This window comes from Papilio polytes, unplaced genomic scaffold (assembly GCF_000836215.1).
Source record: "Papilio polytes unplaced genomic scaffold, Ppol_1.0 DF821122.1, whole genome shotgun sequence".
Taxonomy (NCBI): Eukaryota; Metazoa; Arthropoda; class Insecta; order Lepidoptera; family Papilionidae; genus Papilio; species Papilio polytes.
Window position 1 is genome coordinate 301,556 of NW_013528082.1, and position 26,966 is coordinate 328,521.

At 33.6% G+C, this 26,966-nt stretch overlaps 2 protein-coding genes across 6 annotated transcripts in view; one reads left to right on the plus strand and one right to left on the minus strand.

The window, feature by feature from the left end:
- Positions 1-7,751, minus strand: part of LOC106109598 (acetyl-CoA carboxylase) — a 45,206-nt gene extending 37,455 nt beyond the window's left edge. For both annotated transcript variants that reach the window (XM_013291159.1, XM_013291158.1), the window contains exons 1-3: positions 7,359-7,751; positions 1,955-2,067; positions 1,129-1,295 (exon numbers count right to left, since the gene is read on the minus strand). In XM_013291159.1, the coding sequence (XP_013146613.1) occupies positions 1,129-1,295; positions 1,955-2,067; positions 7,359-7,449 (371 nt within the window). In that variant the 5' untranslated portion in view covers positions 7,450-7,751. The remainder of the gene's footprint in view (positions 1-1,128; positions 1,296-1,954; positions 2,068-7,358) is intronic.
- Positions 7,752-9,588: 1,837 nt separating this feature from the next.
- Positions 9,589-25,259, plus strand: LOC106109621 (RNA-binding protein 27). 4 transcript variants are annotated; one of them, XM_013291202.1, is made up of 24 exons: positions 9,589-9,834; positions 11,678-11,796; positions 12,273-12,407; positions 13,059-13,213; positions 13,322-13,399; positions 13,824-14,014; positions 14,617-14,709; positions 14,998-15,141; positions 15,363-15,457; positions 15,567-15,680; positions 15,954-16,143; positions 16,522-16,646; positions 16,754-16,884; positions 16,960-17,091; positions 17,340-17,507; positions 17,666-17,819; positions 18,214-18,323; positions 18,657-18,701; positions 20,407-20,484; positions 20,940-21,043; positions 21,681-21,873; positions 22,477-22,605; positions 23,119-23,217; positions 23,592-25,259. In XM_013291202.1, the coding sequence occupies exons 1-24, from the start codon at positions 9,776-9,778 to the stop codon at positions 23,673-23,675; spliced, it is 2,925 nt and encodes a 974-aa protein (XP_013146656.1). In that variant the 5' UTR covers positions 9,589-9,775; the 3' UTR covers positions 23,676-25,259. The 4 variants fall into 4 exon arrangements, with proteins under 4 accessions (XP_013146656.1, XP_013146657.1, XP_013146658.1 ...); XM_013291203.1 differs by having other exon boundaries at positions 13,824-14,002; XM_013291204.1 differs by lacking the exon at positions 18,657-18,701 and having other exon boundaries at positions 20,404-20,484.
- Positions 25,260-26,966: the final 1,707 nt, after the last annotated feature.

A 26,966-nucleotide genomic window follows, 5' to 3' on the forward strand; every position in this document is an offset into this window, starting at 1 on the left:
GTTCGGCGAATTCTTGCGTGTCTTCAGTTGTACATTATTGTTATGAAAAGCATAATGCCCGGTTTATACTTGGTCAGTACAGTTGGAAATACGACATAAAGTTAGAGATTGTATGGACTCACTTGTACCAGTTAGCACTAACAGTGCCAGTTCATTTACAGTCCAGTTATAGGTTACTGGCCAACTGTATTAGCCAAGTGTGAACCGCGCAAGTTTTAGTTGGATTAGGTAGTCCGTAATCGCTAGGTCTGGGGACTGTAATCGCTGCTTATCGAATCAATAAAAAAATCGAGACACGACGCATTTTACGACACCACGAACCATGTCAACCAAAGTACGCATTTACATATACGCCATGTAGAACTTTGTTTCGTCCTTGCTCGATTTTTGCGAAATTACTTCTAAGCAAAGTACCTAAAATACATAAATAAAATACATAAAAAAAAATGTAAAGACTAAAACGAATAAAATGTTATCTTTAAATTTGTAGATAGTTTTGTATTCGTTGTAACAAATTCGTTAAACATTTATATTATTAGTAAAAATAGTTGTAACTAGCTGTTCCGCATGAAATTATGAAAATTTTATTTTATTATTCACCTTTGTCAAATTATCAATAGCAAATGTCAAAATGACATGATATGACAAATCTTGGCAATATTACTTTCTTGATGTTGGCAGCAACTTATGGTCTCTTTCCCACATAAGGGTTTTTATCCAAAATATTTACCCCTAAGTTTAATGGCGTGAAAATATAAGCCTAAAGCGTGACGCAAGTGTAAGGCTTTTTATTAAAAAAAGAACTATTCAAAAATATGCTGTAATTGCTGACAAATTAGGCAACAAAGAAGTGTGTGTTTACGCTTTATTATAATAGTAAAGAAGTAAAGATAAAAGTGGAAACTATGAAAATAATTAAATAGAAAATGCTAGTTATATCTGTATGTCTGTAGTTTTCTTTGTTTGGTGGCTAAGGTCGACCGGTAACAGACCTCGCTTCGTTATACTTCACAGATTAAAGGGCATTTGCTACATCGTTGAATATTTTTAACTTTAAGTAACAAATAAATCAACATAATAAAGATTCATAAGTTAAAGTAAAAAGTTTGGGACTCTCATAAGCTATACCTTAGTTTGCTTCTCTTCTCGGCTAGCGCAAGCTGCTGTGCCGGCGTCAGCATTCTCCTGATGTTGGGAGGAGGTGCGTTGGGGAAAGAATCCCTGCCCTCGTGGGAAGGGCCCTCGTCTTCCGGCTCCTCCACCACTTCATCGCCAACTATGAACTTTGGCTCGCCCTAGAGAAACACCAAAAGTATATTAAAACTACATAAAATATTGGCATTTTAATTGTATATCTCACTAGCTGTTCCCATGCGACTTCATCCGCATAAAATCATTTTATTGTTTACATTTCTCAAGTTGCAAATGTCAAAATGATACGACATGATGTCAAACCATGGCTACCTTGCTTCCTTGATGTTGGCAACAACTTATGGTCTCTTTCCCACATTAGGGTTTTTATCAAAAATATTTACCCCTAAGTTTAACGGCGGCGGCGTGAAAAAATATAGCCTAAAACATGACGTAAGTGTAGGGCTTTTTATTAAAAAAAAGAGTTACTCGAAAATATGCTGTGATTGCTGACATCTTAGGCAACAAAGAAGTGTGTGTTTACGCTTTATTAGTATAGAAATATAGATTGTTATCTTACTAATATTATAAATGCGAAAGTTTAGATGTGTGGATGGATAGATGTTTGTTATATTTGTAGTCTAAATGGCTGAACGGATCACAATGAAATTTAGTATATAGTACACGTAGAGGATAATCTGAAAGAACACATAGGCTACTCTTTTTTGTTTTTTTTTTATCCCTCTCTGACGGAGTCGGGAGAAAACGTTAGTTGAATTACAACGCCAACACCCACACATGTAGTAAGATAGTGCTTGCTTACACTGCTCTCAGCAACATCTGTGGAATCGATCTTCTCGAAGTTGTCGCTCTCGCTGGAGGAGCACCGCGCCTGCTGTTCATCTTGCCCCGCCTGCTCCCGCTCCGCCATCCCTCCTGTAACATACAACCAACCCTTTTTCACTAACCAATTACTTGTACACGTAGTAAATTAAAAAGCATATTTTCATTTCTCTTTAATTTCTTAAATTAAGTCTGTTTTAGTTACGTCAAAGCTACTCTAGATCTGAAAGAAATGTTTGTGCACTTTTTCTAAAGAATTTGCTTTTTAATTGAAACTTTGTACTTGTATTCGCAACATGAGTAGATAATAAAAATTTTATTAAGTTAATCGGTGATGTGTGGGATTAAAGTATAAAATAAAAATTGATATGTTTCGATAATTAAATCTTAGAAACATAATCGTGAAATAGTTACAATAATACATACTCTACTTTACTACGATTACGTCTTTAGCACTTAATATTCCAAGCGCCTGTCATATTGTTATAGCAAATAAACTGTCGTAACGCTTTAGCAGTAAAACAAAATAAGTCACTTCCAACATGCTTATGATAAGCCTTAAGCCTTTCGAAGTATTTAGTAATTTTAACCTCACTAGACTCATTTTTTAAATTGGCCATCATTCGATTTCCGTCGTTGTTTTCCGAGAGATTTAATATTATTCTAATTATAATTGCTGATTCGCACTATGAAATTTGTATACTTTTTGAAATATCAATGAAAATCAATTATTTTATTTTTCCCATACATATATTGTGATAATGGGGTTAACTAACTTTAGTAAACGTAAGTACCGTTCTTTATTTTCTTTACCGAGTTGGTTCATTTCCATTTGTAATTAATATTGTAATTTTTTAGTGGACTCCGATCCCGTGACACTTGACACCGCGGTGACGTGCAAGCGTTAATTTTCTACACCTTTGTAAAGTAAAATTAAAATATCAGAACACTTTCAGTTACTTATACTAATGACGTAAAAATAAGAAGCTGTTTAATGGGATATGTGCACAATAGAGTTTTTAAGAGAGGGTTAACTAACGAAAATGCAAAGTTTTCATCAACACTTATTTCAAAGTTTTGTTCATAATTACATTAATTACGTTCAAATCAAAACGTTTAATTTATGGTTTGCATAAATTAATAGCAAAATAACCCATAATGAAATAGAATTTTTATTACCAGGCGCTATATAGACTTCATTCCAACGTCTCGGGGTTGGAATTCACCGGTCGGAATGTTCTTATTGAAATCGATTGCATATCTTATATAATGAAAAATTCTTTAAGGTGTTAAAATGAGGGTTTCATCACACAACAACCGATTTAATACACATCATTTAGTTGCTGTTGTAACTATCTTTATCTCCATAAGAAATACCTTTATATCCTATTATGATACAAATTCGAAATTTAAGATGAATGTTTATTGTGAGCACCTCCAAATTGTTGAATAGATCGGTATGAAAGTAACACAAAATCTACTTAGTAAATGTTATTTAATTCCGCGCGGATGTATAACATCTTGATTAGTGTAAAAAGATCGTTGAAAAATCAGGTGATATTGATCGAACGATTTCAGTATCACTGTTTTGTTTATATTGATAACGATACGTCTTTTACGCTTAAATATATTGACACCTTATCGTGTGACATCCTGTATAGTTTGATATTTGATAAGATGTTACAATATTTACAATAATATGAAAACATTAAAGTCGATTCGTTATAGGCATATCCACACGATGATCACCTAGACTCGGTATAGCGCCTAACTCCCTAGCAACGCCAATACTCTCCGTATATAATATCGGATCGATTCCATGTCTAATCTTGAAATGTCTACTACACCTAGTGAGGTTAAATACATTTTTGATTCATTTTAAAATATAAAGATTTTTCCTTTTATCTTGGTTACTGTTCAAGGAGTTTTTACACGTTACTAGAGACAAGCCATTAGAAAAGAAGAAGAAATTAAATAATTCAAAATTAGAACACATTGTCGACGTCATTACTTTTTTCTAGTCCTTTTTTTCTGTACATATTTTATCATTACATAATGTCTCCGTTAAAATAGTTTTATTTCTAAATCTTTTACGATATACAGTTACAAACCATAGGTTTTGGTATCAAATACAAATTACGTTTGTACTTATATACTAAAGTAATAATAAAAATAACGTTTTTTTTATCCTTCTGTTGTTTCACATTATTTATCGACAAACGGAATTTGTAATCAAGTATAAGGAAAATGGTCCGTTTGCAAATTATGGACTACTTATATGGATAAGTATTGTTTTCCCAAATAGTACATATTTATTTTAAGTTATATTCTGCACGATCTTAAACCACAAACCATCTTTTTAATTGTAAATATTAAATTTTTAATTATAAATATACTGTGGGAACATACGTTTACATGGGACTTTACATAGACACCGCTTTGCGACCTTTCTTTCCGATATTTACAGATTTTTAATATTATTTTATTTGTCTCGTATTATCTTTCACCAGTCTATTATTACCAAAAGATAATCCGTCGAAAGTAAAACAAGCTCAGCATGTTAATAGTCCGTGAAATGAAGTATCCATAGTTTGTAATTAATTCTAGGTTATCTGTGGTTATCTCGTGTCAAAGCTCAAATGACAGGAGCATCTGAGAGACGCGTGCGTTTGAAGGTGAAAAAGGACGTGATACAACTTAGGGAAGTGAAATAGAGGACGTTTGTAACCGCTATGATGCGGGATTGCTACAGTTGAATGCTGTTACGATTATAACCAAACTGAATTAGTTATTCGTATAATTTAAAATTACTTTGTCCATTCTACAATGAGTTTAATTACGTAGGTGTGGCTGTCTTCATTATTTGGAGACATTTGCAAGCGATTTGTTTACTTGTGCTCCATGTATACTGTAGAGTTTTGAACTAACAAGGGTTGCCAGAGTTAGTATTTCCTTAAAAGACGGATAAACAGTTATTGATCGAGAAGTCCAATTTTGTTCGTCGGCTAATCAAAAAGTTACCACGATTAATAACCTTGCATTAATAGATTTTTTGTATGGTTAATTCATTAAAATGCGTACAAGAAAACAATGGCAAAATTTCATCATAACAATTGTTAGCAATATTTTACACTGAAAAAGTTGTAAATAAATTACTATGTAACGTCAATTGTATTCCGATGAAATTAATACAATAATTTTTAACGTCTTTTGTTAAGTATTTCCCGTTATTTCTAATGTTATACGAATAGAAATCTTTAAAAAAAACTCCAAAGTGTAATTCAACAACGGAATATATGGAAGACGTAACTTTTTGAAACTGATTTTTTTATCTATGCAGAATCTCCAAAGTCGTATAACAATACAATACTTTAACAATGAAGATTTTAAATACAACCATTGAAGTATTCAAGTTTCTGTCTTTAGTTATGTTAATAGTAAACGTTCAATGGTACGGTGAAATACCGCTTCTATTAAGACTTATTATTAATATTTTTAGTCATCGACATCGTACAGTCATTTAACTACTAAGTTGTTAGTGGAATGCAAATTAAATGTGCTCAATCTGTATTTCTGATCACAAAACTTAATAAACCGCACAAGAAGTGATGAACATTTACCCTTGTCATGTTTTATTGCGAACTCAACATTACACTTTTTATTATATCCTGTTACTTTGTTAAAAAAATGCTAATCAAGTAATTTACAATCAGAACTGAAACGAAAAGACATCAATTGATAACAAAATATGTTAACATTTTCTTACGATCTCAATGTCTTTGAAGAACAAAGACATTGGTTACTGTATTGAAATTATTCAGTTTCAAGACAGACACTATAAAAGATTAAATAACACCTAAGTTAAGCTCTAGCCGATCTAATTAGCTGTTAGTGTGTTAGTAGCTAGAAGCCCAGAAACCGTTTCGCGTTCTGTTAAAAACTGTTATTTTCAAGCAACGATCTATCAAGAGGGTTCTACAGAATGGTTTAAATCCTCTATCTTGTCTATGTCTTTTAGAGTTGATGAATATTACCTCATTATAGGGATGGGTAACGTATGAAAAATTTTGAGTATTTTCGGTTAATGTTTTTGTTGCAATTGAACAAATGTATTATAGGTTAAGGTATACAGTAATTAATAGCTTAATTTTTCCTGACTACTCCGAAGGGCGGATGCCTATTTTTTGTGTAAATAAAAATTGCGATTTTTATCGTATCTAACACATACTTAATATCGATTTCATACCGTCAAGATTACTTTTAATGGCGATAAAAATTACGAGACTACGATGACGACGTTCAGTTATCTTATCACTTGATGTCAGTCGTATATGGGTCAAAGTTATGCGAAAATTTTCGTCAATTTCACTGCAAGTCATGTGTTTACTAGAAATATCTAAACATTGTTTTAAACAGATTTTTACCAGTGGAAACGCACGGTAAGAGTGTAAATTGAGTAATGCAGTAAGCGCTGTATATCGACCAAATTGAACGCACAATAGTCGTAACCAATGTTCGTGAACTTTGCGATGAAAATAGCGAAACTGACATATTTTACTTTACACGCCTTTTTAAAAGAGTCTTGCAACTTAATGTTTTAACATAAACTGCTGACTAAACTTATCAGTTGAGATTGAGTTCGAAAATCCCCGATAAGTTGTTGGTGTTACACATCATTTGAAATTACACTTGATTTTGAGTTTCTCGTTCCATAATTAACTTGACATTTTGCCAACATGCTAAAATTCTGAATTACAGTTGAGCTGAAATACATTTTAATTAATTACAGTTACTGGAAATTTATTTCAAACAAATTAAATTGAAAATTGAATAAAAATATTTTTTCACAAGTAAACATTTATTTGTTAAGCCATAAAGAAGAAAAACTTTATCGAATTTACATACACTGTACTTTTTATTTCATAGTCACGCTGCCCTAAAGTTTACGACATACAAATCAAATAAAGATATGCAAAACAATGTTCCTTAATACGTTGATTTTAATTTATATACCATTCAATGCAAATAATATCAAGCCGTAATAGTGCTATCAAGGCATGTACTAAGTCACACACACATTCAATTATGATATTTAACAGTGACATTTTTAAGATAACATGAATCAGGTGGCATTAATGTTAATTAATGAAATTAGAGTAAATTCATTAGAATAACGAAAAAAAGCAGAAGCGACTACCTGTTACATACATCACACCTATTTTGCTTTCATTATCTTTGTTTAAAACAATTTGATTGAGAAATTGTATTACTTGAGTGAACTCCTAAGTTCCTATTAAATGATTAAATACAGAAGAAACTGATTTAACACATCGAATTTTTCAAATCCGCCGTGGTCAAATATTACAAAAAACATTTGATCTTACCTGCTTGATTATTCTCTTGATATATTGTTTGAATGAATAATCTAATGATATAAATTAAAACAATCCCCAGAAAATATTCCAAAATTAACATTAATTACTTAATAGTTCAACGTATTCAATCACATCACAACACTATTCACCGTGATTTAAAAAATATAAAAAAAAACGTCTTCCCGCCAACGTATTATAAGGCGACTGGTTGTCGAATGTTAAACGTCAAAACTATCGTATTGTAATCGAAATGATATCAGCGCTGTAAGCTGTAATCACACAGCTTGTAAACTTAACCCGATAACTTGTAACATATTTACAAAACCGGCGGAGTTTAATGTGATTATAAAACGTGCACGAGGGACGACATGCTTCATTCACGCAACTATGGTTTGTATCACGCCACCAACGTCAAGCGAACCTGTCCTTGCTATATAATTAGACGTCTAGATGTAAAGCAAACGTATCGAAAAATGTGGAGCGCTTTTTCGCTACATTGTTCAACACTATCGTATGATCCCAATGAACTCTTTGATACGATCGTGGACGATTGTGGTTACCTATTGCAATTACGGCGAATAAAATGAACAGTAGATATAAACACTACGGTACAACCGGTTCCTCCAAAAAAAAAAAACCATGAAAAAATTTTTGCCTGCCAGAATCACGTCTTATGAATAATTTATGAAGGACAAGATAAGTATACGTACGTACTTATCTATACCTACTATACTTATATTTTAAGTCCATACGTATCTAAGTATTTAAGGTACAAGCAGTTCCAATCGCTACCTCCTGATTAAGACATTAAAGCCCTTATAATGAAGGAGGGATCAATTATTTAACTTGTTTGAATAAATAACTCATGTCCTATGTAATAAGATACAAGATTCCACATTGACCTAATATTAACAAAATATGATTTGTCCGATATCGCATTGTTGGGACTTCTTGCATTATACACTACTTGAATGATCGATCGACTGTAGGTCAACGTCCTCAACTCCACAGTGTCGTATAATAAAAACTACCAGCTGTTCTGTAACCTAATACTAGTTATACCGAATCCAAATTCTGGCCATTTTTATTATTTCTCAGATATGCGAAAGGATGAATAGAGTTCGTTAATTAGAATACTGTTTAAATGCAGAAAACTTTTACGATTTCGCTGTGTTTAGTAAATCCAATACCACGTCCATCTGTGCTAGTTACAATTAACTTTATTATTTGACTGTTTCATCAAAACACATTAAATTACTTAACAACAGAGATTGAAAATGGAAAGTGTTGTACAAACAGAGAATCGAACTGTGATGGAAAAATGTACACGATCTGAGAACCGTTTTTTATTGGCAGTGGGTTAAATAACATTTATACATTGTAAGGTATGGTACTCCGTAAAGGTAATAGGCCCTTATTTACTAAATCAATCTTATAAAATTAAACTTCAAATGCACTAATTCGCAACATTATACACGTTGGTATAAATATATTCACTTGACGGTCAACTCAAGGCATACATAAGCAGATTATTGTTAATTTAAAAGAAACAATTTTGAAAAAACCGTTCAAACCGAGCTCTAGACTTGTGTTAAGATATATTTAACGATCTTCGAACACCTTTAAGTAACCCGTAAGTGTTCTCGAAATTTATGACAATAAATGCATGGCGGGATTCGAATCCACGAGTGCGTGCTACGATGTCCGTACCATTAGCTACTAATCTATTGGCGCTTCATAATGAAATCATTCAGCATATGCCGTTATTTCTTGGTTATTTAATTTATGCTTTATTAATGGTTTCTTATGAATTGATTATTATTTATTAAATAAATCATTATGACCTGCTTGTATCGTAATGCCAAATTAACGAAATATAACTTGTTAAAACATATTGGTCATAGAAGAGTAATTTCAAAACAACATTGTTATCGATATCTATTAAATATTTCTTGCCGCGGTCTGCAATTTTCTATATTATTTAACACCTAAGTATGAGTTGATTTACAAAAATCAAAGCCAGTTTTTTTATTATTGTTATCTTCTACTATTAAAAAATCTACATAACTGTTCTAAAAGTACTTGTCAAAGGTATTTAACTACTGTTCTAAGAAAAATATGATAAAACACCCGATTTACTTGCAAATTATAATATTGCATGAGGCAACATTATTCATAGACTAACATTTTTGTAGCAAACTTCGCGGCTGTATACTCTATACTCTCTAACTCTTTGGTTTACGTAGCAAGCAAAAATAGCAAGACCAAAAAAAAGTAATCTAGAAAAGTGCGAAAAGAGACGTGAAGTGTTACGATACTGTCGATTATTTTCAGGTTTTGTGATTGTGAAAACTATTTAATTTTGCAAGTTTATGAAAATACTTTATATGGATTGTCGTGTGTAACGCAAATATATTGTACGCGAAATGATTATTGAAAACCCAGACGCTTTCAAATCATGGTTGACGTCCATATTGGAACCCCTGTAAGTAGTTTCGAAGCCATCTTTTTCAATAACACACATCTAAACTGGTTAAAAGTAATGTTTTAAATTAAATTTGTACTGTAGATATATTTAAAATGGAAATAATTAAGGTTATAATGAGTAGTGATTAGGTGTCAAGTTACGGTTTCGTAATAAGTTTTATCGCAATTGGCTCCACTGGCGTGGTGCAATGACACAGATGTCATTTTCTATACGAATTTACGGGAAAGTAATTTTTTAAGAAATGTGAAAGTACCACTGCGTATATATAAAAACGAATTCGAACTTTTAAAACAATAAAAAACTTTTGATAAATAAGTTTTGTAATGCCTAATTATCTAAATAGTTATAAAATGCATAGAAACGGAAACTTTCCTCGAATTTTAGGTATCATTATCATAATCTATTTACAAAGCGATGACTTATATCATTATTGTTGACAAATCAACTAATGCTATCATAAACATTAAGCAAGCTTGTGTGCTTAATAGTTAATAATTCATAATTTTCATAGGAATAGAGTTTTAACTTGTGTTTGTGCCATAAAAGATTACCATCATAAGAAAACAAGACCTTTAAGACTAGCAATTTAACTTAAAAAAGTATTTGGGATTAAATAACTGTTTACAGTTAATTCTTCTTAACTTTATTTGTAGGTTATATCAGGTAACTATAATGTAATAAGAACAAATCCATAACTTAAAGTAATGTCAGCTTAAATCTATTTAGATTTGTTTGCATCTTAAAATAGCAACAAGACTCACAGATCTTCATAAACATCTATTTTTAAAAGACCTCCACAGAATCTATTCTAATATTTTTTACCATTCTAAAACTGTTTACTATTTTATCTGTGAAAACTGTGACATGCTGAATTACATAAAAATCAGATCCTAAAACTCTTACTATCCCATAAATAATAAAATCAGTTCCTATTCTAAAATGTAATGCATTATTTTTCGATGAACTGGTGAATTAAAATGTATTAGCTCTGTAAATTCATAAAACAAACATAAGTAACTTTGAACACCATGGTGTGGATTACCACCTCTGTATTCCCTCCACTCGTTTGTCCACTTAAATTATGACTACTCAATCTCCTTTGTTAATGTCTTTTATACATTTGGTTGATAATTATGCATTTATTACTTTGTCTCCATATTCATTACTTCATATATTACTGACACAAAGATAACTACAATGTACAGTGGCCATAGCTGATATGGTTATCTTTTTATGTAACTTTACTTAACATACTGTTAATTCATATGTTTTCATATTGCAGTAATCTTTATATTATATATAAAAGAATTAAGGTCCTTTAAATTGTTATTACTTTTGTATTTCTGTCTAGATTTTGATGGCACTTATGTAAATTATTGTAAACCACAATTTGGCAATCTACACCTTGTTTGTTAATTAACTTGGTACATACAAATTTTTGTATGAATTTGAAAGTAACATTAAAAAGACATATTGAAAATTTAGGTTTTGTATGTTCTTGAAATAATTGTTATTAGATTTATTAATGTTTAAAGATTTGTCTAGAAAAGAATCATTTCTAATTTCTGATAGTTTACATGAGTTATTAAAATACTGGGCAAGCATAGTTGAGATTGTATGCACTGATGGCCAAATATACATGAATTTAAAAAAAAATATAAATACACTGCACTTTGTTGGGTAATCAAAGAGTAAAAAGGGGTCACAGACTATAAAAGTATACCAAAGAGTACAAATGACTATACAGAAATAAATCAACACATTTATTAGTTACTATAATCAAATAATCTAATAGTTGCTCATAAGTGGTAAATAAATATAAATTGTACAATATTTCCAGTTGCGATGCGGATCCCGCAGCATTGGCAAAGTATGTGTATGCGTTAGTGAAGAAGGATAAGCCATTGGATGAGCTCCGAGAAGGCATGCTTGACCAACTAGATGTTTTCCTGCAACAGGGTAAGTTTATGTTCTGAAAATAGATTTTTTTTGATGATTTTTAGAGTCTTTTTCCTACATTTAATAGTAAATCTAAAAAACCTAGTAAAAAAACTGCAATCGTTGTTAGAGTCCATTTTTAATAATACAAAAAAAATATAAAAAACGAATGGCTTCTTTTCAATTAATGTATAATTTGCGTGACCACTGATAAATGTTTAAAAGCCATAATTTCCACAAAGTTGATTGACGGAAGATAACAAAACTATAAATATCTAAAAATGTTTATAAACGGTATATTTTTTAGAAATTGTACTTATTTGAATAGTAAAAACAAAAACGCTTATAATTAAATTTTAATGAAAAATGTCATAACATTATTGTTAAAGGTATTTGCAATGTTTTGACCACATAAATATACCATTTTTAAATTCAAATGATTACCTGCAAAAAATTAACCAACACATATTAATATATTTTATTGTTTTTTTAAACAGAGACAAAGCCATTTGTAGACATGCTGTTCAAGTCATTGGAGAGCCTGGAGTACTTGAAAAGCAACCCGGAGAAGCCTCCCAGTCCTCAGCTTGATGCTAAAGAGAATGAAAAACCTTTAGATGTGGAAGAGCAACGTAAGTACTACTTAAATACTCAATAGCATATGAGTTTTTATTCTATTTATAAAACTGTTTAGACATTACCAGGAGATGTTTTGAGATATTTTTGTTTTATATTGGTTCTCCCACTGTGAATAACTCTTACAGCCTTATAAATAAACGCAGTGTGAAGTTAAACTTGGGAATAAACTAAGTATAAGCAAAATTTGTACTAATAATTTCTAATAATCAGTTTATTCCTAAATTTAACTTTATACCATGTTTATTTGTAAGCTTGTTAGCATTTTCTATACATCGAGTTTGGTTTTTATACATATAGTTGGTAAAATACCAATTATATGTAATGATTACAATTAAATAAGTGCTTTTTTATATACAAAACACAAAAGCAACCGGAATTCGCCGAAATAGTGAAACGACCGCTGCCCATAGACTTCCGCATATGTAGATGCGTTCCCTACATTTAATCAACAGAGGAGGCGACGCATGGGAGGAAGGATATTTCCCCTATACATTCAATCCCCTGCCAAATTACTTTTAAAATTGAATAGTACAGTTATAATGTTAAATTTAATGACTTATTTATTTATCAAGGAAGTATGTAAAATTATCTTTTATGACATATTGTTATCTAATCGTTGTGTAAACATGTGTTATGTTGTGTAGCGGCTTGCGCTACGACGGCCTCCGCGCCGGGGGCGAAGTCCCCTGCGGGTGCGAGTGCGGGGGCGGCGGCGCCCGCGCTGGCCGCGGAGGCGCCGCGTCACCGCCTCGTGGTGCCGCGGGCGCGCGGACCACATCAGGAGCAGACCCTTGTTAAGGTATAAAATACTTTACCTCACATACATAAGATTAATATTTGAATTTAACTTTATAATAAGGTTTATTTATGTTAAATCGATTTTTACTATTTTTTTTTTATATTTCAGGTGATGCCTTTGACGGAATTACTAGAAGAACCATTATTGGATCAACCGCCGCGGAGACGAGATCGTAGAAGTGATTCTGTGAGTACATCTATACTCTATTCTTAATATAATAAAACGTAAATACTCATTGCTTTGTGGCGTAGGATTTTTGCAATAATAGCAGATTTTTAAATGAATTTTTAAATGAAATCTTTCTGTATTAAAAAGTCCTACACCTACAACACGCTTTAGGCTATATTTTTACACACAATTAAACTTAGGGGTAAGTTGGAAAAATAACTTCATGTGGGTAACTGACCATAAACTACATGTTGCCAGCATTAAGGAAGCAATGTAATTTTGACATTTGCAATTGAGAATTTAACAAATAAAAAAAAGAAAAAAAAATCTTTATATTTTCAAGCGGATGAAGCCGCACAGGAACAACGTGTTTTGTTATAATGTCACCATAATTCTATATTATTAGTATGTTTTAAATGTAAAAAGTTAATGTGTTCCCCAGCTCCGTGACAAGGAGGAGCGACGTCGGCGTCGTTCCCGGTCGTGGGAGCGGCGTGCGCGGCCGCGGCGGCACGTGCGCGAGCCCGAGCACGCCGCGCACGCGCCGCACCTCGCACACGTGCCGCACGTGCCCCACGTGCCACACGCACCACACGCACCACACGCCAATGACGCACGGAGGTACGACAGGAGGTAACATCACTAACACATACTAACAAACATCTCTACAAAGGTAGATATAACATACTTATATTTTCAACTAAGCTTCCCTTACAAACACTTATCTAAAAAACCCTAATAACACTCGCCTCGGAAAAGGACTTCCGATGGGTCCGAAACTAGTCTCTAATAGACGTTAAATCATTTGTTATAATGTCTCACGCAAGTTAAATAATTTAATTTAACATATGGCTAATAATACGTCTGCTTTTTGTCACCTTTATTGTTTATTTACATAATGTTACCTCTTCCAACAATATGCTATTTATAAAAAGTCATTAACAATAGATATTGTTGAAGTTCTAATACCATGGTTGTCAAAAATAGCAACTTTAAGGTGAAAAAACTACATATTTTTGTATACATACTATACTAATACCGTTTGTGTATACTTAAGAATAGTTATTGTTTCTGATAGGCTGAAACAATGCATCTTTCGATTCTTTAGTATGAAAAAGCCAAAAAGTAACTTACATGTTGTTAGAACCTCAACTATTTCTTCCCTAATATCTTCTCTTTCCCACATTAAGTTCCATTTAATGTGTTACCATATGTGTGTATTTAACGATGTGCAGACGAGCCCTGTCGCGGTCCCCGTCGCCGCGCGGCCGCTACAGGAACAGAAGTCCGCCGCCGGCGCTCCTTGAGAGACAGCCGACCAGGTCTAGGTTAGACAGACTTAACTAGGCACTAAATAATAATACTAATATAAAGATTTGTATTTATTAAAATAAATAACTGCTGTAAGGGCACAAGAGCAGTGCAAAATTATTTATATGTTGTCATTTTTTTATCTGCAATTTAAAATAGGATAAATATGATCGAAATAGAAAGTAACTTTTTCGTAAATTATACTATGTACATATACAGCCATATTTTTAATTTCTCTAGTTAATTAAACATCAAAATAAATTGATGTTTCTACGTTTCTTAAAAAATACGTAATGTTAAAACAGATCAAGGTCACCAGTGCCACTCCGGGATAGAGATTACGATCGGGAAAGAGAAAGACTGCGCATTCCCCGCGAGATGGAGAGAGACAGAATGTCGAGGGACCGCGAACACAGAGATAGAGTGTCCAGATCCAGAGATAGGGATCGGTGAGTAAAGTTTTGTGCTACTAATTTGTTCTTATTTTACTTACGCTAACGTCAATTTTTACAAAAATCTAAACGCCCGACTTATTTTTCCCCTTGTGTTTTCATTTACAAAATAAAAGCGTTTTTTTGTACACAGTAACTCAAAATGTGTTATAATTATATATTTTTTTACTATGGAACGTATAATGTAATTACTTTTTTTAATGTATAATGTGTTTTAGGTCACGTGATAGGTCCCGCGACAGGTCCCGCGGCTCCACCTCGCCCCGGCTAGAGGTACCTGATGCCTACAAGAGACGCTGTAGAGACTATGACGGTTAGTTTATATTTATTTAATCTAACTTTATATAAGCTATTTTTTTTTATTTGCTGACCCATTGGTTTGTTGTCATTTTAATGTACTAATTTTTTATATATTCTTTTAGAAAAAGGTTACTGCATGCGCGGCGACTTCTGTGAGTGGGATCACGGCACCGACCCCCTCGTGCTGGAGGACGCCACGCTATCCAGAGTGCTGCCCATACAGCCGCCAGTGCCCGGTATACATACAAACTTACTCCTATATTATACCTTTACTAATACATGAGAAAAAATTGAAAATGTAAAAGAAAGTTACTATCTCATCTCCAAAACGGTGCAATGATTTCCCTGAAATTTTTCATAGAAGAACACAGGCTAACAAAGTTTTTTTTAAATTTTCATAAATAAAGTCATTCTTAACACAAAAATATCTGCAGTAGGAGAAAATAATTGATATTGATCGGTGTCTTTAATAGAAAATTTTACGCTATAAATATTGTTATGTCTTCCAGAGTATAATCCACTAACACCGGACATCTGGTGCGGTGCGGGTTTCCCTCCATTCGGTGCGCACGCGCACGCGCACGCTCTGCCGCACCACGCGCTGCCGCCGCCGCACGCGCCGCACGCCGCGCTCGCCGCACACGCCGCGCACGCTGCGCACGCGCCGCACCCGCCCAGGGAGCTCGTGCCCATACCCAGGTTACATTTACATATGTCAAATGGAAACATACTTATGTATCTTAAGGCCTGTCCCACCACGGCCTGATAGAGGCTCAGATACCTTAAAATTATGTCTAGTCATTTAGTTTATAGTGTGATTATAGTCTTATAAATGTAAAATTGTTCAAACAGATTTGTTAAATTGTTTCTTATGTTTATTCAACATGTGGGTGTTCTTGTGAATGTTTGATAAAATGAAATAATTATTTCATGTATTTGATTATTAAATAAATAAATTTTTTCGTTTCCATTAAATTCGATTTCTAATACATATAAGAATGGTATTCTAATATTCTATTAAATACGTTTTGTTCGGTTTTTTTTTACTAAATCGATTTTTTTCTGTTATGTTGTCAGAGTGCGTCATGAGAACCGAACGGAGGCGAGGGCAGAGCCCCGCAACGACGTGAGGACGGAGGCGCCGCCTGCGCCTAGACATGAACGACCACCGCCAAAGAAGAACTTTGATTACCACCGTTTGGGTACTTTCATTTTTTAAGCTCATATTTGCTGTAGTAATATAAAAAATGTTAACATAGAATCATATAATTTACTTGATTTTTCTATAAATGAATAAATTTTTATGCAGGAGCTCGTGCGCCCCTGGCGGGCAACGCGGGCAACTGCTCGCTGGAGGTGAAGAAGGTGCCGCGCGGACTGAACGACATCACACATCTCAACAACCATTTCAGCAAATTCGGAAAAATCGTTAACATACAAGTAAGATCTCCACAATTCCCTTATTAAAATCACTGTAAAATTTATAGCAAACTTAATTTCACTATTACTGTGCAGGTGAGTTTCGAAGGCGACCCCGAGGCGGCGCTTATAACGTTTTCCAACCCGACTGAGGCTAACGTCGCCTACAAGAGCACTGAGGCTGTGCTTAACAACAGGTTCATCAAGGTCTTCTGGCACAACCCAGAGGTACATTTTAAAAAGTTAATTTATTTATAATTTGCACATTGGATTCCTATTAGAATCTTAAAACATAGGTATTCTAAAAAAAAAACATTATTATACAACGTAACTTCACTTTATGTAATGGTTTTTCGAAAATAACTAAAAATGTCAAATATATACAAGCATCTATGGATTTTGACTACAAATTTAGATTAACTTAATTTAGGCTTTCATTCCAAATAAAAAAATATTAATATGATATGCGTATCCAGAACAAGCAGGAGAACATGGCGCCGAGCGGCGGGCATGCCGGCGGACAGGCTGGCAAGCAAGCAGACAGACAGAACTCGCATCACCCCATGTCGCACAACAAGGTGCTCATTAACAGGGACAACATCAAGGCCACCGCCGACAACAAGCACGCGACACAACCTGAAAAGGTAATAAATTACCTAAAATTTAAATTAGTAAATAAACCCTAATTAGTTGTAATTTCAACTAAACAATTGGAATTTTGGAACAACCTGGTTGTGAGATTTGCATTTGCATTTACATTTAGTTTGGAACGTATTTTTAAACCTAATGTTTGAAATTCCAGCCTAAAGAGATAACGAACGGTCAAGAACCAAAGAAGGAAGCAGTGAAGCCTATAGAGAAGAACAAGCAGTTGCTGGACGTACAGAAGCGTTGCCAGGCGCTGCTGCAGACGCAGCTGCAGCAGCAGCGGCTGCTCATACAGCGCCTGGAATCCGGTGAGAATATGCCACATACAGAGTGTCTCGAAATTGTACAACATTGAACATTTGCCATCTATCCACATTTTCGCATTTATAATATACTAGCTTTCGCCCGCGATTTCGCGTGGAATTAAAAAAAAAAAACAAATGTGAATGGCCTATGTGTTCTTCCAGACTATCCTCTACCTCAAATTTCATCGAAATCCGCTCAGCCGTTTAGAGTACAAACTCTAACAAACATCCAATCATCTAAACGTTCACATTTATGATATTAGTATGATGACATTTTCTAAAGAAATTGATTTTTGTGATTTGAATTATTGAAAAATATCTAAGACCTTGTTGGTGTAAATGTTGATTTGATATATTTAAAGTAAAATAAGTATTCAATGTTATATTGTGTGTGCAGGCAACGTGAGCGCGGCGCAGAAGCCGGTGCTGCTGGAGGCCATCAACTCTGCGCAGGAGGCGATAGAGAAGCTGCGGAACGAGCTCAACTTCACCATGAAGCAGTTACAGGTACTAATTGCCACAACAATATACAAGTCTCATTTATTATATCATTTTTATTGATTTCTGTTAACTTAAAACTTTCATTTCTGCAATTTCAACAATGCTTTGGAAAATTATGATTTTATTTGTTGATTTTTTTGATTTCTAATATAATTTTTTTATCTTTATATAAAAAAAGAAAAGAGAACGACTTTTTTATACATTTTTAATACGATATTTTAAGATTACATCGTAATATGAGTGTAGACGGGAAATAAATTCGGCAGTTTATGTCAGGAAAGTGTGAGAATGATAATATAACGGTATATGATAATATAACGGTGGTGTTGTGGACGGCAGGAAGAGAGCGTGGCGCGGTCGATGTCGCGGCTGCAGCTCGCACAGGTACCGCCCGTGCGCGTGCGCGTGCCCCGAGTGTCCCAAGTGTCCCATGTCCCCAGTGTCCCATGTCCCAAGTGTGCAATGTCCCAAGTGTCCAATGTCCCAGGTGTCCCGCGACCCGTGCATCGTGTGCATTGTACCCACTGACGGGGATAATGAACCTTACTGTTATACATACAAAAGATTTGATATTTATATGCAAAAAAAAATAAAGTACAGTGAACTTTGATTTAAAAAATAGAAAATGTTAAAATGTTTTCTGTTTTCATGATAATTTAAAAAAAAACTAAATTATTTTTAGAAAAGGTTTATTATCCCTGATTTATTTGTTCACTTACGAGACATCCTGGTCATTGGGTTATTTTTGTGCATTTGTTGATCGGTCGTATACATTTTAACGGTTTCTCATGCATTTTGTATGTTGAATTATTTGTAATTTAAGTTACTAAAAACATTACTCATCACAAATCAAAAACAACGTTTTTTAAATATTACACAAAAAAACAAGTATCGTAGGTTAACAGAAAAATCCCATACAAAGCCATGCAGTTTTGTATACACTTTTGTATGTTAAATTGTATCAAAGTGTTTTGTTTTTTGCTTTTTCTGTTTCTGCTCTTATTGCAAGATATCTCTTCCTTGTTATCGTTGCTTTTACTTCTAGAATGCTGACGCATCTCTTTTGAAAGTTTTGTTGTAATTAACTTAGTTTTTTTGTGTGCTTTTTATTGAATTACCAGTATAATAAACAAAAATGAATCCTGAAACTAATAAATCAGAAAAACAACACAAATTGGCCAACATTTTACGATAATTTTCTTGTCATCTCGAAATTAAATATAAATCTCGTATTTTTCTTACATATTGTCACATAGATATACATTTATTATATATCTCAAATACTATAAAATAAAATAAAAAATTAGTCTCTTTTAGTAATGAAGTAATTAGACCAAGTATCCCAGACTAGATGTCTCCTAGCACGTCGCATGCGCACAGGCAAATGTATTCAATATAATCTTGTATGTAACTTCACTCATACTAAATATGTACATTACATATATACGAGTATATTTGAATAAGTAAATATAGAATAGCAGTATATCATAGAAATATCGTATATCGTAAATAATACAAAAATATTATGTACTAATTTGTTCTTATATATTTTAATTATGTACTTTATATTTAGTTTAGGTTAGGTAACAGTACTGTAGATAGTATATATTTACTTAACAAATTTAATATTAAATCATTTAAAATTGGCACAAATTCAATTCAAACTCGGTTCTGGATCAAGAAAATCTCAAAGTGAGAGCTTAAATTGACAAAATTAAAATTTTAATCAATTGTATAGAAAATAGCTTATCGGTAGATTCACAAAAGAATATACCGCATTTTAGTAATGATCATTATCTGTGAGTAATCATGGGTGGTAAGAACATTAAATTTTTTGGTTTAACATAACTGGGAGGTAATATTTTCATGCTAACATTCCTGTGCTGCTAATTGTATTGGTGATATTTTAAAATAAACATAAATTGACACTTAAAAAATCATTCGAATTCAATAAAAAACTCATATAAAAACATTTCATTTTTGCAAAATTGCACAATTTATTTCATACAATATAAATATCAAAGTATTCAGTAACATTGTATATAAGCTTTGTACATAAGCCGAGGTAAATAATATGACGTGCCAGCAGGTGAAGAAGCCGAAGACGCGGGAGGAGGCGCAGAAGGAGATCCTGGACGCTGAACTTGACATGTTCACTAAGCAACAGGTCAGATACTAACTTTATAATAAACAAAATTATTGAAAACATATTGACTTTTACTTTATAGCTGTTGCTCGCGATTTCGGCCGCGTGAAAGTAAAAAAATATAATAATAAATGTAGCTTATGTCAGTCACAAATGTAGCTTTATAATGGTGAAAGAATTTTTAAAATCGGCCCAGTAGTTTTTGAGTTCAATACATACAAAAATACGAATCTTTTCCTCTTTAAAATACTAGTATAGAAATTCAAGTACTTGATATTAAAAAAAAAACCCGTTATATTGCAACTTACTGTAGAATATTCTAGAAAACATCGAAAAAATATTTAGAAATGAATCGCCTTTTTCAAAATTATTTTTAAATTTTCCACATCCCACATGTTTTGTGCTAATTTAGAATTAAAATACATTAAAACTTACAAGTGAAGCTATTTGTCAGTAAGATGTAATTATGTCTCCAGGAGGGCCAGGATGTGACGGAGCTGCTGAAGAGGATCGCGGAGCTGCGGCGGCAGATGGCGCTGCAGTTCCCCACGCATCCTGTCATCAGGAGGGGACATTCTAGGTTAGCGTCTATTATTTATATCTTTACTAGCTAACGCCCGTGACTGCGTCCGCGTGATATTAAAAAAAAAGTGAGTAGCCTATGTGTTCTTCAGAGTATCCTCTATGTCTATGCCAAATTTCATCGAGATCCGTTCAGCCGTTTAGGCTACAAATTTTAACAAAAATCCATTCATCCATCCATCCATCCATCTAAACTTTCCCTTTATAATATTAGTAAGATGAGTTTATTACATAGAGTAATTAGGTAACCCTTTATAAACGCCATGGTTGGTTCAGAATTTACTGTTTTAGTGTGATTAGTAAAGAAAGTAAATTGTAAACAAATCTATAACAATAAATCTTAACTTATGAGACTGCGTAAATAAATGGCAGTATTTTTATAGGTAATGAAATTTAACATTTTTATTTTTCAAGCTATCGTATCGTGAAAAGAAAACTACGGTAAGATAGAAATGTTTGACGTTTGTTTATGTAATGCTTGGTTTACATTTAGCTAGTACAGTTGGACAGCGCTGGCCTGATTAGTATGGGCGCAGACGCCAAGTTTACATGCCTACTGTACTGACATGTATAAGTCATATGTTTTTTTTAATAAACACGTTAAATGAAGTTTGTTAAAATAATTGTGTGTGTAGGGGTGGTAGGTTCACTAGCAGCCGGTTCGTGCGTGGCGGTATGGGCGGTGTGGGCGGGGCGGGTGGTGTGGGTGGTGTTGGTGGCGCGGGCAAGGCCTTCAGCGTCAACCAGAGCATCGACCACCGGCCGCGGGCGTTGCTCGTCTCCGGCTTCGAGCCTGACGAGCTGGACACGCTACTCGCGCACTTTGCGGTAACACTCATGTTTTATTGATTAACCAGCTTTCGCCCGCGACTCTGTCCGCGTGGAATTAAAAAAAAGGAAAGTATGTAGACTATTTCTTCTTCCAGAGTATCCTCTACATCTATACCAAATTTCATCGCAATCGGTTCAGCCGTTTAGGCTACAAACTCTAACATCCATCCATTTAAGCGTTCGCATTTATAATATTGGTATGATGAAAAGTCGTCCGTGAAAAAACAGTAGTCTATAACATTCATGTAAATTTAATTTATCTTCAATAAAATTCTAGTTAAAATCTGTCTAGCCGTTTCGGAGATTACTAGGAACAAAAACGGATTGTGGACAGATTTAATTTTAAACAAAAATGATGACATGATCAAAAAAATACTATATGTTGCTATATTAACAGATTGGGTAACTTGTACTCTTTAAGTCGTTTTGTACATAAGGATTGTATTCAGTCAGTAAGGAGTTTTATTTGATTGCTATCTTTATCAATTAAATTCGCGTTGTTAACTATTTATTTCTAGGGATTTTCACGTACTTACGTAGTTACGTGCGTGTACGCGGTATTTGTGGTAGAGCTGTACAGTGTTGTATGTTGTGATACAGCAATTCGGCGAGGTGACGGGCAAGGAGGTGAACCTGGCGGTGCCGGAGCTGGTGCTGCAGTTCCGCGCGCGCGCCATGGCCGAGCTGGCGCTGCAGCGCGCGCGACACTACAACGACCGCACTCTCTCCGTCAGTGCAAACACAATGTCTCAATTAACTAATATTTTAATGTTACTGTGTTGCTATCCCGACTCCGACTTCTTCTTAAGATGCCTCTCCGATTAGCGATGGTTGGCGGTCAGTTCTCCAAATTTAACTTTAACGGGAGACCACTGCATAATATTATCCCCAGTAATCAGTATCCATGGAAAAGTCGACTCCGGCTGTACGTGAAAAATCATTAGTAGTCTGTTCTTTTAGATTATGTTCTAAATATGAACATTTCAATAAGATCTGTTGGTATTCTAGAGATATGTAGTACATCTATCTACACTATCACATTTTTATTACTTCTACACACCACCTATGGATGGTCTCATTGTCCCTCTAGTCATACAGGCCGAATCGCGCCAAGGCGAAGACGGTCTAACTACGACCTTCTTGACTCCATACCAGTTATATGTGACAAGTCTACCTCTAATAGACGTAACAATGGACATTTAACATAACATAGTAAGAATTAATAAGAAATTTATGTTATAGATAACGTGGGTAACGAATAACAAGCCGATAGGAGCGAGCCAGCCCGCGCCGCAGGTGCAGAACGGAGACACGACAGTCGATGAACCTAAGGAGAACGAGGTAATTGTTATATCATTACATATTACATATTCCTAAGTACACATAAAGACCTACAAGGATCATATAGCTGTTAGTAGTTTGCAGTTTTCTGAACTAACCAGTCATCTTGAAATTTTGTCCCCCATGATGGAACGGAAACTGCATAAAACGTCGCAATTTTCATAATTTTGAAATTAAATCGTGGAAAAATGTTACCTATAGTTTGCTTTATATTTCAATATAGAATAATTTTGAAACTTAAGAATTTTTTGCTTACTTACACTAGTAACTAAAAATTATTCTACCATGTCAATGTCAAAAACTACTATAAGATTCTTTTAGTTCTATAGTGTTGAACATGTTTATTCTACTACTAACGATATTTGTTGTAACAGAAGCATCAGAACGAGGAGACGCTGCTGCGCTTCGACGAGGAGGAGGAGGAGGATGCAGAGGAGGATCGCTCCTGGAGACGTTGACGCCGCGCCGGCCGCTAGCGGCGGCTCCCGCGTCATCTCGCGTCACGCTGACACGCTGCGTCACGTCGCGTCACGCTACGTCACGCTACGTCACGCTGCGTCACGTCACTTGTATATACACGTAGCTTTGTACAGCGGCGTAGCGTTCGATAGCAATATAACTGTTATTTAACTACATATCTATTTTACAGCGAGTTCTCGTTCACAAAACGTGTCTTACATGTTTCTATGTAAATGTTTTGTCAGTGAAAACTCTGATAGGTTTATTATAATGTGCTGTTAACACCAATTATGTATACAATATAATCCGAGTAACTAAATTTAATCATTCGTATAACATCTTTACAATTTTTACGTATTTTAATATATAGCGGTTAACGTATTTGGGTTTTTAGATGTAATAAGTTACGGTTAAGTTGTGGGGACGCGTGCTTTGTAGGGAGGGTGCTTAGGTCGCGCTGGAAGCCTTTACGATGTTATCTTATGTCACTAGTTACATATGTAGTTATGTGTAAGGTAATTGTTCAGAATTAGATGATAGCTTATGTATTGATTCAATTGGTTTATTATCGGTTTCATATTATTTAAAAGACGGAAATAACGTATTAATACATATAAATATAGAATCCGATTATTTTAAAGTTGTTTGATTTCTTGTAAAGTGCCTTTAGAGAAATAAACTGTTTACAATATCGATTAATTCTGAACAATAATAAGTAAATAATTTCTAAATAATTAAAAAGTATAGCTTAGTTACGCTGTTCTCTGAACATTACCTCGTTGGAAGCAATAAATAGATGGTAGGTGTTATGTACTAAGTTATGTACTTAGCAACTTAGCATCTAAGTATGACGGTTAAGTATAGTAAAGTCATCAAGTTATCGTTAATTTCGTGTCACAGACAAGGTATCGCGTTCGCGGAAGTTTTAAATGCCTTAATCAATAGTTTTACGGTTGCATTGACAGTTTTACGGCGACATGGGAAAATTGACGTTAAATATCGTTGGTAGGGGAAAATCCTTTTTTTTACGTCTCTTCGATTTTCATTTTAGAACTTCGAACTTAAAATTATTTTACTATGAAAAAATAGTTTCTCTGTTTTTTTTAAATAACTCAAAATCTGTATATATCTTGAAAAATACAATTCCAATTATACGTATGTTAAATTGACATTACAAATTTTAAAGCTTTATTTGACGTCAGTTTTTCTAATGTCTAGTCGGCTCATTAGTATAACAATTTGTAATTAATCGAGCAACGCCGCGTGTCAACGTTATCTTAATCGGATATATAGACTGATAGATGTACAAAATTCTACATGAAATCAAGTAAAATGTAATATTTGTAAGATATAACTTAAGTAAAGGCGTTCCCTTGTCTCCTCGATTATAACTTATGCAAAAACATCTTTAATACGTCAAAACGGTACTTCAATTGAGTATATAACCGTGGGCTTTCACTGTACTAGTACAGATACATTGTTTCACAATTTTAAGTATGAATAAGTGAGATTTTTTTATAACATAAGTTGGCAAACGAGCAAGCGGCCACATGAATCCACCTAAATGGAAAGCAACTGCTGCCCATAAACACCCGCAATTGCAGCGTTGCTTACCCTTAATTGACGGAGGTGACGCACATAAAGAGGGTATTTCCCCTTCCTACGCGTCTCCTCCACCGCCAAATCCACTTTTCCCTCCCATACGTCCCTTTTAAGAAAAGGGTGGAAAGGGAAAGGGACTAAAATTAGGAGATCGCTGCTTTGTGTTTATTTCTGCAAAAGAAATACAATAGAAACATCACAAATATAGTGCAATATATATACAATTTTACAACGTTTTTTATATATATTTAATTTACATGAAATTGAAAATTTCTAAGTTAGTTTTTTACATCATAATAGATAAAACTGAAATTTGAAATTAAAAAAAAAATCCGCTAACGTATAATATTTAATTTATCTATTTAAAATTTTTGATTATATTAATTTATATCTCAACTTTATTTTGTTTACTACTTGAAAATCTGTCACTATCTCTTTCTAATTCTTAAATCTTCTAAAATAAAATACAAAAATCAACTGTCAAACTCTAATTCCGATAGCTGAAGTGCCTTCGAATAAAATAACTCGTGTTGTATTCGTGATAATTCAAAACAAGAAACTAGGTTCCGATGACTTCTATGTAATTATCGTATTTTTACGCAATTGCAACACAAAACTTATAAGATACACAAAATCTACAATATCTTCAATATACAGATATCGGTATTTATAAAGTTAGTTTACAAATAAACAAAGTGTAAATCGCGAAAATCTGACATACGATAGTTTACATAGGAGCCATCGATGTTTAGTAGATAGATGTAGTTTATTTCAACTCTCGACCTAATTTGTGTAAAATTTTAAACTGTTTTAGACTCAGATATTTATATAAATTTTCCATGCAGTGAAAACTTGCGTTTTTTCTTTTAATTTTGTATTTAAACCGATTTTACCTAAATTACCATCAACTTGTTTGTTGTGTTGTCGAAATTTGAAATGAACTATACCTATATTATTGATATTTATAAGTCTTATATATAATATTTGATATAGTTTTACACAGCTATAGGTCAATAGACAAGGTAAATTTGCACTCAACAAGCGTCAAGTAATTAAATCAGCCTTATAAACGCGACATAAAGATAAACTTAGGAATAAAGTATAATATAAGCAAAATTTGAACTAATTTTTGCTTATACTCAGTATTCTTAAGTTTAACTTTATACCGCGGGTATTTGTAAGCTTGTTAAAGTTTTAGCTGATCCAAAAGTATAGAATACATACTAAAATTTACGTAAACCTAAACACAGTATTGTGCGGTAGTTACAAGAGTCAGTAAATACAACTAAGGGTCCATTCACACTGGAGCAGAGTAGATTTTTATTGCATATAAATTCTTTATACAGTTAGAGTTAATGTTTAGTTCAACTTTGCACGTCTTAGCTAGAGAAAAACGTAAAAAAGAAATGTAAACTGAAACCTTGTTATGATAGTGTAAATATCAATTTTATTTAAAAACTAAAGTTAAATTCTGCTCTGCTTTAAATTCCGGTTTGTGTGAATGGACCCTAACAAAAATATGTCATGAGTCGTATAGGAATTGTAATTATTACGTCTAGCGAAAAGGTACATCTTTTTAAGTAAGTCGCGTAATTAACAAGAAACTTTAATTTGTGTCAAATGTGTAGATAAAATGCAGAAGCTACATGTATATAAGTCCAATTTCGACTAATGGGCGAAAACTAGCA

Bases quoted from the DNA above. Each gene is read 5' to 3' on its own strand.
- LOC106109621 (XM_013291202.1), top strand. From the start codon at position 9,776: ATGATTATTGAAAACCCAGACGCTTTCAAATCATGGTTGACGTCCATA. The intron at 12,408-13,058 runs GTAAGTACTACT...TATGTTGTGTAG, and splicing joins TTTAGATGTGGAAGAGCAAC to CGGCTTGCGCTACGACGGCC. The intron at 22,606-23,118 runs GTCAGTGCAAAC...TTTATGTTATAG, and splicing joins ACAACGACCGCACTCTCTCC to ATAACGTGGGTAACGAATAA.